Below are 14,614 nucleotides of genomic sequence, written 5' to 3'. Positions count from 1 at the left end.
GAGAGGGAAGGGTGGTGGCAGCACAGCCGTCGGGTGCTGTTGCCCAATTATGTGCCCGCAAGGCCACTGGCTGTCTCGAAGAGAGCAGGCGGAAAGGTGCGAGCGACCTCGACCTCCCCACAGCAGTAGCCGCATTCGCCCGGAGCACAGCTTCTTCCTCGACACCTTCGATTTCTGATCTCTACCTTGCAGCAAAAAGACAAGGTCACAAGCTCTCGAGTATCCGTGGTAATCTGAAAGCGCACATCGAGCAGCTTCTTCCCCCTGTTTTTCCATTTTTCTTTTCTCCCCCCTTCCCCCCGTTCCCCTATGCATCTCCTCTCGTAAGTCACTGGTTTATCGAAATCTGCTAGGTACAGAGAGAGTGAGAGAGAGAGAGCCTGAGCAACCTTCCAGGTCGGGGGTGTACCTTCACCCTTCCTGCCAACCCTGGCTCATCAGCCCAGATTCGCCTAAAATCGGCCCATTTAGCGAGCTGGCCCAGCCAGAGACAGTTCCTGTTGTCCCCTACAGTGGCCAACCCCCCGCAGGATCTGATAACCCAAACGAACGAATCCATTCTCCGCACTCAACGAGACGTCCGCACCTCATATTTTCGGCGACTTGAACACTCCAAACTGCGCACCCCCGATTTGACCATCTTCAAGAGGTGCGAAGTCAAAATCCGACGCTGCATGCACGGTCGCATGTAGTTCCTCTCAATATGTCGACCGACGCTGTCAGCGCTCCAGTTACGGAGCCTGCACCTGTGCCGGCGCAATCGACTGGCGATCACGAGGAGCCTGCACTGGGCCAGATCGAATGTGCGAAGCCCGCCTTCCTCCACTCCCCGCCCGACAGCAACGATGCGCCCAAGTCGGAAGCCAGTGACTCGGAGCTCAGCGACCTCGACGAGGATGTTATTGATCCCTCGGTAAAACAAGATGAGGCGCAAGTCGAGGACGACATTGGCGAGGTCCTTCCGGATCACTGGTCCGGAACGGTCCCCGTCTTTAAGCCGACGATGCACCAATTCAAGGACTTCAAGTTATTTGTACGCCCCCCTGCACTCAACCTGCCTCTACCCCCGTCGCCTCTGGCTGACTGTGAATGCGCCCCTAGATGACCAAGATTGATCGATATGGAATGAAGTCCGGTATCGTCAAGATTATTCCTCCCTCCGAATGGAAAGAATCCCTTCCGAAACTCGACAACCTCGTGAAGCAAATCCGGGTTAGAGAACCAATCAAGCAAGACATCATGGGGTCCAATGGAACGTACCGACAAGTCAACATCGTTCACCAACGATCCTACAACCTTCCCCAGTGGCGACAACTCTGCGATCAGAGCGAGCACCAGCCTCCTGCGAGGCGTGGCGAGCGACGGGCGAACGTCGAAAAGCCGAAGCTTCGTTCCGCTCCTAAACCTCGCGCCGAGGCGAAATCGGCTCCGTCCGGCTCTAAGAAGCGTGGCCGAGGTCGCCCGCGCCGGGGCAAAGCCAAGGGCAAGGATCAGGAAGACGAAGAGGATGCGCAGGAAGAAGAGAAGCGCCCAATGACACCGGTATCTCCCAAGCCCGAACCAGAAGTCGAAATCAAAAAGGAGGAGGTGGTCGATTCTGTGGAGGATCCTGGAATGGATGTGGACGAAGAAGAGGCACCTATCGTGGGCAGAATGGGCCGCATGGGTGGTGCGAGGCCGGCAAAGCAAAAAACCCAGACTGTCTCAGCTCGTCGGAAGTACAGTAAACGAGAAGGTTCCGCGATGATCGACGAAGAGGCGTTTAAGGATTTCGACTACCAAATGGACGTTTCCGATTATACTCCAGAACGCTGCGAGGAGTTAGAAAGGATATACTGGAAGACCCTTACATATGCCCCGCCACTGTACGGTGCAGACCTAATGGGCACGCTCTTCGACGAGTCAACTGAAAACTGGAACCTGAACAAACTACCCAATCTGTTGGATGTTCTCGGCACAAAGGTTCCCGGTGTTAACACGGCCTACCTGTATTTGGGCATGTGGAAGGCCACGTTCGCGTGGCATTTGGAGGACGTCGACCTTTACAGCATCAATTACCTCCATTTTGGCGCCCCGAAACAATGGTACAGCATATCCCAAGCCGACGCTCGTCGGTTCGAAGCTGCCATGAAGAACATTTGGCCCACGGATGCCAAGGCTTGCGATCAGTTTCTTCGTCACAAGGGATTTTTGATTTCGCCGTCGCATCTGAAGCAGCAATACAACATCACGGTCAACAAGTGTGTCTCGTACCCAGGAGAGTTCGTAGTGACTTATCCTTACGGATACCATTCGGGGTACAACTTGGGTTACAACTGTGCCGAGGCTGTCAACTTTGCGCTAGATTCATGGCTTCCTATGGGAAAGATTGCCAAGCGTTGTGAATGTGCACAGGCACAGGATAGTGTGTGGGTTGATGTATACGACATCGAACGAAAACTTCGAGGCGAGGAGACTGAGTACGAAGAAACTGACGAGGAAGATGACGAAGAAGATGACGAGGACGATACGGGACTTCCATCCCCACCCTCCAGCAGTACCATTGTTATCAAGCCCGCTCGAAAGCGCAAGCGCGCAGCTGGTGACAAAGATGGCAAGACAAGGGTCAAAAAGATTCGCCTCAAGGTCAAAACACGCGCAGAGCCAATTTGCTGCCTCTGTCCCAACGACGTCCCAGGCGCGGAAATTCTGCCGACAGACGATGGCCGGAAGGCTCATCGCATGTGTGCACTCTATTTGCCCGAAACGTACATCGACACCATCGACGACAAGGAGATCATTGCCAATGTTGCCAACATCAATAAGGAGCGCCTGGACCTGAAATGCCTATACTGCCGGTCCAAAAAAGGCGCTTGCTTCCAGTGTTTCCAGAAGAAATGTGCCCGAGCCTACCACGCCACTTGCGCAGCAGCGGCTGGTGTTTTTGTTGAAGAAGCCGAAGTCCCAGTGTTTGGCGAAGACGGAACTGAGTACAAAGAGCAAGCTTTCGAATTCAGCTGTCGCTTCCATCGCACCAAACGAGATAGGAAATACGACGGCGAGGCCCTGGAGGACGATGAGCGCATTCGTGAGGCTGCTGCGGCACTTAAGAAGGGCGAGATCTGTCAATTGCAGTATTACAAAGGTGACATCTTTGCGGGTATTGTGGTGGAGAACCATGCAGACGAGCAGATGCTCCTCCTCGACATCGTTCCCAACGGGTATGTCTGTTCCAACGCTTCGGATGAACGGAGACTAACACGTACTAGCGACCGTCTCGAGGTTGAGTGGAAATGGCTCTTATTGCCTGACCCGTCCGACTACCACCTCCCGAAGGCGTCGGCCAAGGCCATTCCAATGCCATCGTCGCAGAAAGCCAAGGATCAACTCAACGCAAAGCGGCCTGCCGACGAAATTCCAAGGAAGGATGCTCCTTTCGTTGAGGGCTTTACATGGGCAGAGTTTCACCCATGCAATGAATGTTCTAATCCGAACCAGACGAAGGCCGACCTATCGAAAGACAACCATGTCTGGCATTACCTGGGCAAGACTTCGACAGAGGCCAAAGCGCAGTATTCTGGGGATCCCACCAAACAGCAACACGACCCCAAGAGCAACTTCCTTGACACTATCCCCAAGCCTCCAAAGCCTGTCTCTATCAGCACGGCCCAGCGCAGGGTGTCTGCTATCCCGCCTCAGCCATTGCCCGTGTCTACGGGAGGAGCGAGTGCTCATCCTGGGCTTGGGGCCAAGTCACAGAAGCCCTATGTGTACAAGCCACGGAAGCCTATCGAAACCAATTATGCCGGTGCAGGTTCCTTTACCACCCAGAAATTTGCATCCAAAGCTTCATCTTCTCCAAGCCCGATGGGACAACAGCTCCATTTTGGATCAGACCCCCGCCACCCAATGGCAGGAGATCAATTTGTCCAGCAAAGGTTCACACCCGATCATCAGCCATATGTCCCTCGCTTCAGTCCTTCCGGGCAGCAGTACGCGGCTCCGAATAACATGCAGCGGCCTAGTCCATACAACACCCCAGTATCGCATTCTGCAGGTGGCGCACGACCAGCACAGCAGACATGGACGACACTGTCGCAGAGCGCCCGACCTCAACTTCCGCCTAGCGCCGCGCAAGGGCCAACCCAGCAGAATCATCGGAGATACTCGGCCGCCCCTACCCCTTCTGTCGCTATGAAGTACGCATTTTTCCAAGTACATCACAATAGGTCAGAATCTTCCAACCCCACCCACCCTCTCCAACATAGCTCACACTTCAAATAGAGACTCGAAGACGTACCGAACTCCTTATGCCCCATGGGGAGGTTTCACCAACGGCTACGAAGGTAATTTGCGAGCTCACTTGATGCGAACGTCCCCCGAAGTATTTTTCAAGAATCGACAAGGCTCTGCTCCGGGAGGCAGTCCGACGCCGAACCCAGCAGCTCATCAACAGACACCTGCTTACGGCGGCTCGTACTACAACACACTCACAAACACAATGCCACAGGGCTCCATAGGCATGTATGGTGTCAAGACAACAGCTCCGCAGTCTTCTCCGGCACAATGGGTGCCCCAAGACAATGCGAGAACGCAATATGCTTCGACAATGTCTACAAACCCTGCACCGAATGGCTCCAGAGCCAACCCTAATGGCTACGGCAACGGTTGGCAAGCACAGCAACCGCAATCTCCACCACTTCATCCGGCAATCCGTCCACAATACGGAGCTTGGGTGAACCAACCGCAAACCCCTGCACAGCAGACTTCACAGCAGACTTCTCAGCCGACGCAGCAGCATGCTTCGCAACAATCCTCTGTCACTCATCCTCAAGCTGACCAGACGAAACCTCAGGCTGCACCAAAGCCTGCTGCACCAAAGATCCAGTACAAGGTACATCTACCTCAGCAATTCCGTATTTCAGCAACCTGTTTAACTTCAAACTAACCAACTATCAGATTCCTGAGAAGCAAACACCAGTTCCATTGCCGGCAAAGTACCTCGCGGCCATGGGCAAGCTGCCCTCAGCAAATACTCCCAAGACCAGCCCGCAACCGCCTGGGGCAACTTCACGGGAAATCATTTCACCTCCAACGTCTGGGTTGTCGAAGGACACATGCCGTACCACACCAACAACCGGTACTCAGGGCTCCTCAATCCAGACCGGCCCCCGTTCGCAGCCATCTGCATCCTCAACTGGCCCTTCGACGCAGGCAGCACCTCAAGTTTCTCAGACTCCGGTGCCGGTGCCGGAAACGCCGGTGCCGGTTCCCAACCATCGAATGCCCTTCACAAACCAGTCGTCGACTTCTGCATTTCCGCGGCCGTCTTCCCGGCCTCATACCCAGGCTTTTGCGGCACCACCATCTACCCAGCATTTCTCTCAAAGTATGGGTCAAACACGAGCAGAGCATCATTCTCTGAACCCGGCAGAGATCTTGGCACAGATTGCCACCCAACCACGCATGAATCCCCCGACTCCCACAACACCTTCACACCAGTCGATGTCATCGCCGGCGCTGCCACAGGCAGCCGCTATGCCACTGTACCAAGCACACGGTGCGAAATGGGAGACGATGTCGCAGTCGGCTCACCAAACCCAGGCTTATGCGCATCCTCCGGGACAATACCAGCCGAACCATCATCAGCAGCACCATGCACAGAACACAGCGCAGTACTACCAAGCTCCGCAAGCCTACCAAGCCGCACGGGCCCCCGAGGGTGAAGTGCCCCTCCCGGAAGTTCCAGCGGACTCGACGGCACTTGTGGAAAGAATGATGCAGAACCTCCGCCGCGCTGCGTTCCAAGGCTGATTGGACACCTCGGCTGCATAACATACACTTGTTAAAACTAGTCTATTCTATAAACAATCACGTCTCCAGCGCGACACAGACGCACTTTTTGACTGGAGACGTGGAAGGGGGGGTGGAAGCAGATATGTACGGAATGAAAAAAAATGGGTAGCCTTGGGGTTTCGTTATGGCGTTGGACGGTTTCTTCGCGCCCAAAGCCTCCGACCCTTGGAAGTTGAGATGGCCAGGGCAGCATGGATGGGACTTCAGCCTTTCTTTTGCAAAGCGTACATTAGTCCGAAGACGAGACAAGACGAGAGACGAAATTGGGTGGCTCAAGAATGCTGCCTGGCGTCTTGAAATGTAAATATAGTAAAAGCGTGTGTATGTTCTATCATCATTTAGTCGCAATCATCTCAAAAAGTTGTATGCGCAGTGTCTACGTTCTGTGGAGCTTCGCACCACACGCCGCTTGAACCTTTGGATTATGACTACCCAAACTTGGTAATCTCTTAGCTTACCATTGCTGTAAATTCCTTTTCCCCCCTGCCAATCTACTTGGAAAAGAATGACATAGTTGTCATAAAGGAGCCTCGCTTCGATGATTGACCCATGCAATGGCGAGTGTGTGAATTCAATGCGACTTGACGATGCAACTAGTCGTTCCAGAAACTTGACAAACGTAAACATATTTGGTATGACTTTCCTACAAACTAGCCTCATCTAGCTAGTTACAATCTGGCTGGGATATTCACCTCCTCTGCTCTGCCAGTTCTTCCCCTTTCTTCGATTCACGCATACTTGTTGGCGACAAGCCACTCCTTCAGCTTGGCAGCATCACGCTCACGGTAGGCAGCGCGGCCGCGGACCTTGTCCTTGACGGTCTCAAGGGTACGGCTGAAGGCACTGGTGTCCTTGTCTGCGAAGAAAGCCTCAATGTCCTTGACGGTGTCAAAGTCGGTGAACTTGCCCAAGGAGACCTGAATGAAGCGGTCGACAACAATAGGGTTGCCGAGTTTGGCGACGCAGGCGTCCCAGTTGTTCCTCAAGTAATCCCATTGCAGCTGGCGAGCGGCCGAGTTGCCGGCGAGGGCGGCACCGAGCGAGTGCATGTCGGCAGCGGGGACCGAGTCCGAGGCGGGAGCGGGCGGCGACTTGTTGAAGAGGAAGGGCAGCAGGTTGCTCTTGATGATCTCAGCATCCCGGACGAAGCCGAGGTTGGAGAGGCAGATCTCCTTGCCATCGATGGCAGGGGTAGTGAACCACTCCTTCTTCAAAGCCTCAACGGCACGGGCAGTATCGTTCTTGATAGCCACGCGGAAAACGGGGGTGCGGAGCGCGGGGTGCAGGGGGTTAGCCTCAGGTGACTCGACCCAAGCGTTGAAGCGCTTGGTTGCCTCCTCGGTGACACTATGACTATTAGTCTCGATAAACTGAGGCGAGTGGGGATTTTCAACTTACCCGGCATGGCCGTTGACACCAGCAGTAAGGAGAACTCTCTTGCGCAAAAGACCGTCGAGGTAGCTCTCGCTCTCGGGGAAGTCCCAGCCCATCTTCGCCACAACGTCGTTGATGAGCTTCAGGGTAAAGGCCTCCAAACCCTTCTTGATAGTCTCGTCATCGCTGAAGATGGACTTGACAAGGGCAATGGAATCCAAAATCTGGCTCCAAACAAGGTAGTTATCCTCTTTAGAAAAGCCCTGGACGAAAGACAGCAAGGCGGCGGTGGTGCCGTAGCCCGAAAAGGCGAGGTCGGCTGACGAACCGATGATGGAAATCTTGTCCTCGGTGCTGAGGCGGTCAAGCTGTTGACCAAGCTTGAGAAGGCGCTCAGGGGGGTAGTTGACACGGTAGAAACCGGAGGCGCCCGAGTTGAGCTTGTAGAACTCAGTGTCGACGTCGCGAATGGTGTCCTCCTTCTTCTCAAGGGAGAGGGACGTGATGCCCTTGGCGCCAACCTTGCCCTCAAGCTCGAGGGGGATCCACCAAGTGGTCTCGTCGTCCTCGGGCTTGACGTCACCAGTGGACAGGAATCGAGACTGCTTAATGGAGATCTGGCCGGGCTCCTCGGCGACGGTCAAAACAGGGTGGCCAATCTTGGAGATCCAAGGGCCCATCAGCTTGTTAACGTCCTTGCCGGAAGCCTCGGTGAGAGCATCCCACAGCGCCTTGGTCTTTGCGTTACCGTACTGGTGTGCCTTGAGATAGTTGGACACACCCTTGAGGAAGGTCTCGACGCCCAGGTGGTTGGCAAGCATGCGGATCGCCGAGCATCCCTTGAGGTAGCTGATGTGGTCGAAGATTTGGTTGACGTCAAGAGCGTCCTTGACGGGCACGTGGATGGCGTGGCTGGCACGGATTCCGTCGAGCTTGAAGGCCATCTCCATACCCTCGTTGACAAACTGAGACCAGACCTGCCACTCGGGGTGCAGGTAGTCGGTGGCATGCCATCCAACCCAGGTGGCGAAACCCTCGTTGAGCCAGAGCTCATCCCACCAGTCCATGGTGACAAGGTTGCCGAACCACTGGTGAGCCAGCTCGTGGGCGACAACGTAGGCGACGCGGTTGCGGTATCTAGCCTCGGACGTCTTCTCGTCAAAGAGGACGGCAGTTGTGCGGTAAGTGACGAGACCCCAGTTCTCCATAGCTCCGTGGGTGAACTCATGCACAGCGAGCAGGTCAGCCTTGGGCAGGGGGTACTCGATGCCGAAAATGTCGGAGAAGAAGTCGATGATGCGAGGAGCGTGCCACAGAGCCCAGCGGCCCTGCTCCTTCAAGCCGCGAGTGGTGTAGACGCGGACGGGGAGCTGCTTGCCGTTGTAGCGGCGCTCGGTGAACTCCTCGACGTACTCGAAGTCACCGACAGCCCAGGCGAGGAGATAGGTGCTCATTTTGGGGCTGGTCTCGAAAGACACCAGTTGCCAGCCGTCCTTTGTCTTCTTGGTCTCCTTGACAGGCATGTTGCTGAGGGCGACCTGGTCCTCGGGAACCTCAATCTCAAAGTCAAAGGTGGCCTTGAGGCTGGGCTCGTCAAAGCAAGGGAAGGCACGACGGGCGTCGCAAGACTCGAACTGGGTGCTGAACATGTAGTGCCACTCGTCGTCGCGGGGGACGGACTTGGCAGGCTCGACGGTGGGCTTGTACTTGCTGCGGTAGAAGCCAGCCATCTCGTTGTTGATGATACCCTCGAACTCAATGGTCAGGACGGCCTTCTGGGCCTGGGGGATCTCGTCGTCAAAGGTGATGGTGGCGCGCTGCTGCTTCTCGCCGTAGCTGAAGTTGGTGGACTCCCATGATTGGGTCGACTTTGTGTGGCCAACAGTGATCTTTGCGCTGAGCAGCTTGATCTCGAGGGCGTTCAGGACGATTTCCTTGGTGGACTTGACAACCTCGGCGTCGATACTGCAGCGAAGAGAGTAAAACGTCAGCATCAGGCAGAGGTATCGGATGTGGCAACCGCGGCCAGAGCTGGCGCCCGAGGCGGTGCGGGATGAGGGGCAGGGTTGTCCTTACGTCACGGTTCCCTTGTAAGTCCAGTCCTTGAAGTTCAGATCGCGGAGGGACAGGGCATAGTGGGAAGGCCGGATCGAATCCGGGAGAACTTCGCGATCAGCCATGTTGCCGACTCTGCTGGCGTACAGGGCCTTGTCCGATGTGGTGATGGTCGAGCAGTAGTTGCGGCGGGAAGATGCGGGGAAGAGAGGTCGGCGGCTGCTGTGTTGGCAGGAGGGTATGTAAGCTTCAACAGAGAGCAGACTGGAATGGCAGGAAGGAAGGAAGGGAAAAGAAAAAAAATCAGAGAAGAAAAGGCAGAGAGCAGTGTGTTGATCAGAAGCTGTAGCTCCACAAGTGTCCTTCCTACTTGGGAATCTCGAAAGCGGCAAGCGGCAATGGGACGACTGGAACTGCGGTCGCGTGTGGGTTTCGGTTTGGTGATGGCAACTGGGCAAGGTGCGGTAGACAGAGTTCAAGGTGGATCATGGTGATGCTCCGAGGTGAGGGGCAACGAGGGGCAGACAAAAGGTCCCTGCATGGGTAAGGTTGGTTGTCTGGGCCGCCGTCCACTGTGAGTAAGCGTGGGCCACCTGTCCGCTAACAGTGACACTACTACCTCCGCTTGGTGCCATTGGCCACTAATACCTTCTATTCTAGCAAGGCAAGGTAGGGGAGCTCGCTCGCCTCGCACCTTTGGCTCTCCCATCAACCACCTCTGGCGGTTGTTGCAGCGAGCACGAGCATGCACACTCGCCCTCTAAAGCGTGCTATACCTTGGCTACCCGCAGTGGGACCCAAGAACCGTGGACGGGGACGGAGATGATGTTCGCAAGGAGAAAAGGATTGGGCGACACATACCGGGCAGTAGCGAAGGCATCGCGAGCAATGCGGCCAGCATTCCGGGTGGACCAAAGAGAATTAGTGGTGTTGTTGGTGGTGGTGGTAACAGTTGTCTTGGTGATGGATGCAATGGAAAAGGGGCGTCTGAGGCCTATGTTGTACAAAGACGAAGTAGAAGACGGGGAGAAAGAGCCGAATGATGGTACAGCATGCCAGGTGGGCATGGAGAATGGTGGTGACACGGAGGCTTGGACCAGACCTCGAGCGGCAGGACTGAACGAGGCCGAGATGTAACTCGCCCTCTGTTCAATCCCACGCGTCCAAGCCCGGCCAGCGAGCTGCCCCATCGGGTTCATCCTGTTGATCAGCCCACAGGGGACACGGCAGGGAAAGAAACGTCGTCTACAGCTCGGCCTCGTCTAGAGCTGGTCGATTTGAGGCAGGTGGTTATCAATCCCTCTAACCATTGCCTTGCTGTCTGTCTGTCCGGTCTTCTGGTCAATGAGTTCAGGAAAATCTCTGCCGAGCTTCTATCCCAGGAGTCAGCCGGTTGACTCGGTCGGTTCGGCGCGGGCGTTAGCCTATTTCGGCAGAAAACGGGGCTGCTTTTACGAGGCTGCGGTGGCTTGTGCTCCAGCTGGCCACTCCTCTCCAGAGTCTCAAGTTGCCCAACGCCGACGACAAGCGAAATCATCTTACAACAGGGGGGGGCATCCGGACGCCTCCTATCCAGTGCCCAGGCATCAGACATCAGGCATAACACATTGCACACTGCACACTGCACATTACGGCTCACCAAAAAAGTAGACTGATGCAAAAACTTAACGCTGTATCATTCATATTTCTATTTCTGGAACGTTCAATGTACGGAGCCAATCGCGCTCATCCCAAGTAACCAGCAATCGCTTCCCAGACACCTCATCACTACCCATATGTATGTGTGCGTGTGTGTGTTTGTGTGTATCCTTCCCACCAGACAAGTCCATCGCCGACAATGAGTGCGCTAACTAATTAGCCCAAATGCGTTAAAACCATGCTTGTAAATGTGTCGAAAGCAACCAGTCCTCCCCTAACTCCTGTCCCAGCCGGGCCCGAACAAGTACATCATCACGTCGTCAAGAGAGTCCTGAAGAATGCATCCTCCTCTGCTCGTATATCGTCCCATGCATGCACACATGCTCTTCGTCATCCCCTCAAGACGTGTATCCGTTGCTGGTCTCGCCTTCAGCCGCCACCTTGGCCGCCACTTCGTTCCACCACGACCCATGGGCCGCCCTGTCCACTGACCCAACCTTGGATATCTCATCCAACATCTCTCGGACCTGTACCGCGAATTCGGCCAGGCCCAGCCCGGACAGTTTCTCTTGCGCCGTCGTTGCTGCATTGACCTTCTCCTTTGCTGATCCTGCCGTCAATCTGGCATTCATGTGCGTCCGGAGTCGAGCCAGGAGAAGTCGCAATACAGGCTCCGTGGGCTCAACCCCCTTCTTCATCGAGTCTTGGCTGGCATTCAACACCTTGGCAACCAATGCTTTCAAGTGCGACTTGGTCGCCGCTGGCATCGACCGCCCAGCCTCAAGCGCCGCCATGACGCCTTGCACTGTCGATTCCATGTTTTCGTGATCCGTCTCGAGAACCGCCGTGATGCGTGTTGCCTCGGTCTTCCACGGCGTACGTACGTCCCGCTTCAGAAGATTCTTGCACTGCAACAGGATAGCTCCGGTGGTGACAATCCGCTGGGAAGCCAAAGACATGCGCGTCATCCGCTTGTAGTCCAAGAGTAGCATCTCAGGCACCGTGTCCAATGATATAGGTGCCGGCTGAGTAAAGCTGTCGACAAGCAGTTGTGCATAGATTTTGTCGTCTGTTGGCCGCGATTTCGGATGGTTGATGCCCTCGGGGTCTCGCTTGCGAGCCTCTGCCAAGACCTTTGAGCGTGCCGAACGCCACGCCGCTTCCGCCGCACTCAACCCGTGCGCACCATTTTCTAACGCCGTGGCAAACCTCTTCTTCTCATATTCGGGGGCAGATTCGATCAGCTGGGGCGCCGCCGTGGAGAACATGTAGTTGACGTAGTCGCAGAGCATCAAGTCGACGAACTCTGTCAGTGCCTCGACCCGGTCAACCAGACTTCCGTTTTGAAGCTTGTTAGTGACCAGGTCCTTGGCCTCCTCGTCGCGGAACGGGGCACACAACTTTGGCAGAAGAGATGCCATGGAAACGAAAAACTTTTCGTAAGAGAAGCTTCCCATCTGGAACTGGCGCTCAGCCACTTCTACGTCCAGTATCTCGCCAATAGTTGTGTGCATGTAGGCGCCAGACTTGACTAGCCGTTGCAGGTTGTCCTTGAAATACCTCATCATGATGATGAAATACCCGAAGCTAGCATCAAGGTTGTCTTCTTCCATGCTCGCCCGCATCCCTGCGAATAGGGGTATCTGGAGAAGGGTGCGGTGTTCCCGATACTCGCTGGCAGGTATCCGGTATTCTCGGTTAATGGCGAGTTCGTGAACAACAATCCTGTTGTCCGGCAACAAACCGCTAAACCCGGGCTTGATCTCGATGGGTTGCGGCTTCGCGTGGCCCTTGGCCGGCGTTGGCGGCGGCGTCAGGGTCTGTGACTCCGGGGACACGAGACTTTCGGCAGTAGCGGAAGCCTCCCCGGGGTTGTTCTCAGCAACACGGGGTTTCATATCGCCGGTCGGCTTCTTTGCCGCCCGAGCCTTGCGGGCTTTGCGGACGGCGTCTGCAATCATCTTCCTGCCCCTCTCCTGACCAGCGAGCTTCTTGATCCGCACAATGAGCTGGACCTGATTGCTCTTGATGCTCTCCCGGTATTGCTCCACGGCAGCATCATCGGTGCTCTCCTGGACCGTCTGCAAGATCATGTCGAGTTCGACAAACTGCAAGAGCATCACTTGGACCAGCGAATCAGAGTCGCGAGATTTCCAGGCAAGGAATGCGTTGTAGAACGTGGCGTAAATCTCGGGCAACGTCCTCCGTAGAGTCGGGGGAGGAGTGTAGTTATTCGCAGCAGTCAATCGCGACATGGTGGTCTCGAAAGAGATCAAGAGATCCCGGGCCTTCGTCACAAGGTCCTGCAGCTGTGGGTTAGCAAGGTCATCACGGGGTATCGGTTGAGGCTGCAGCAATCCGACCTGTTCCCTATCCCCAGTGCCATCCTTGTTACTCAGAACCTGTGTGGGATGGCCCAGAATAAGGAAGGCGCTGAGAAATGTCCGTACAGCGGCCATCTCATCGACTGATCCCGTATCGCCCTCCTGCAATCCGCAGATCCGGAGGATACGGGCGGTGCGTACAAGCACCTTCTCCTGACCCAGCAGTTCAAGAACCTGGTCAAAAGACGTGTCCCGCACGCCGTCGATGGTGAGCCCCAACTCGGAGAACTCGCCGACAGCCTTCCTTCGCATGAGGCTCCTCCACCACCATTGCAACCTCGAGGCAGATTCAGCCTCAGTCAACACCGGGGTATCTTTCTCCGTCAACTGCGGCAGCGTCTCGGTCGGCTTCCGCGACATTAAACTCTGGCCTCGAGACCGCTTCGTAACATGACGGTTCTTGAGCTCCTCTCTCCTGCGCTCGGCCTCTGCCAAGCGTTCTTCCATCTGTATGCGGAGTTTGACCAGCTCCTGCTCCCTCTTCTCCTTCATGGTTTCGGCGACAGCCTTGGCTCTCTTGACCTCCTCGGCACAAGAAGACACGATCTCGGCAAGGTTCCGCTCCCGGGCTTGTTGGGCCGCGAGAGCTCGCTCCTCCGACAGTGAGGTATCACGGTGGCTAGCCTTGGCCATGGCAGCCCTCAGACGGACCTTCTCGGCATGGGCGGCTCGGTCGGCAAGGCGTGCTTTCCGGTCTTCGAGGAAGGAGGTGCGCCGGAGGTGCTGTGCGATATGTTTGCTCTGGGGGGGGCCATGGAGGGTGAAGGTTTGGGTCGATGAGCAGCGAGAATGGGCGGAGGAGATGGAGTTGCGGCGAGACGAGGCGGCCGAGTCCTTGCGACGGGCCTGAGACGGACGGTAAAACCGCGCCGCGATGTGTGGAGGCGGGGTGAAGATGCGGCCATCAGCGTCGTCTATCTCTTCGTCGGAGGTCGGGGGCATCGACAAGTCGACATCTGCGGCGTCAAAGGTTGAGGGTGGGGAGCCGACCGATTCCTCCAAGTTGCGCGACGGGTCGGTGAGGTCTGCCGAAGGGCGACGCATGTTGGCGGCGTGCCTGGCTGGGATGTTTCGGGGTTCGAACGGTTGTTGTTTCGCGGTTGCGGACGCGGACGATAACACTGCTGGGCGAGGTGACGATGAGCGCAGCGGTAGATCAAAGGCTTCAGGGCCTTGGGTTTCGATTGGGTGCCAATCCAGTAGGAGGAGAGTAACTCGGCGTTGGTTGTGAGTCTACTGCGTGGTGGCAGCACTCGTTACGACGGAGGGAATCGATGCACCTCCAAACAGAGTGGATCAGTAACGAACTGAAGCCTAGATGGGAAAAG

The 14,614-nt window shown here is 55.9% G+C and overlaps 3 protein-coding genes across 3 annotated transcripts; 1 reads left to right on the top strand and 2 right to left on the bottom strand.

Moving 5' to 3' along the window:
* Positions 1 to 703: 703 nt before the first annotated feature.
* EsH8_II_000651 (JmjC and ePHD domain-containing protein) lies at positions 704 to 5,793 on the top strand (the record flags this gene model as incomplete). Its single annotated transcript, XM_083263949.1, has 5 exons — positions 704 to 1,033; positions 1,102 to 3,200; positions 3,249 to 4,208; positions 4,264 to 4,873; positions 4,939 to 5,793. The coding sequence occupies 5 exons, from the start codon at positions 704 to 706 to the stop codon at positions 5,791 to 5,793; spliced, it is 4,854 nt and encodes a 1,617-aa protein (XP_083121271.1).
* Positions 5,794 to 6,563: 770 nt separating this feature from the next.
* EsH8_II_000650 (peptidase family M1-domain-containing protein) lies at positions 6,564 to 10,463 on the bottom strand (the record flags this gene model as incomplete). The annotated part of the gene is made up of 4 exons (XM_083263948.1): positions 6,564 to 7,182; positions 7,234 to 9,174; positions 9,286 to 9,486; positions 10,126 to 10,463. The coding sequence occupies 4 exons, from the start codon at positions 10,461 to 10,463 to the stop codon at positions 6,564 to 6,566; spliced, it is 3,099 nt and encodes a 1,032-aa protein (XP_083121270.1).
* Positions 10,464 to 11,300: 837 nt separating this feature from the next.
* On the bottom strand, positions 11,301 to 14,330 carry EsH8_II_000649 (T-complex protein 11-domain-containing protein; the record flags this gene model as incomplete). The annotated part of the gene is made up of 1 exon (XM_083263947.1): positions 11,301 to 14,330. One exon carries the CDS (start codon positions 14,328 to 14,330, stop codon positions 11,301 to 11,303), a length of 3,030 nt encoding a protein of 1,009 aa, XP_083121269.1.
* Between the last annotated feature and the right edge of the window lie 284 nt (positions 14,331 to 14,614).

The sequence above is a fragment of the Colletotrichum jinshuiense genome, chromosome 2 (genome assembly GCF_051148585.1).
Source record: "Colletotrichum jinshuiense chromosome 2, complete sequence".
Lineage (NCBI taxonomy): Eukaryota > Fungi > Ascomycota > Sordariomycetes > Glomerellales > Glomerellaceae > Colletotrichum > Colletotrichum jinshuiense.
This window is presented reverse-complemented; position numbering and strand designations above follow the sequence as displayed.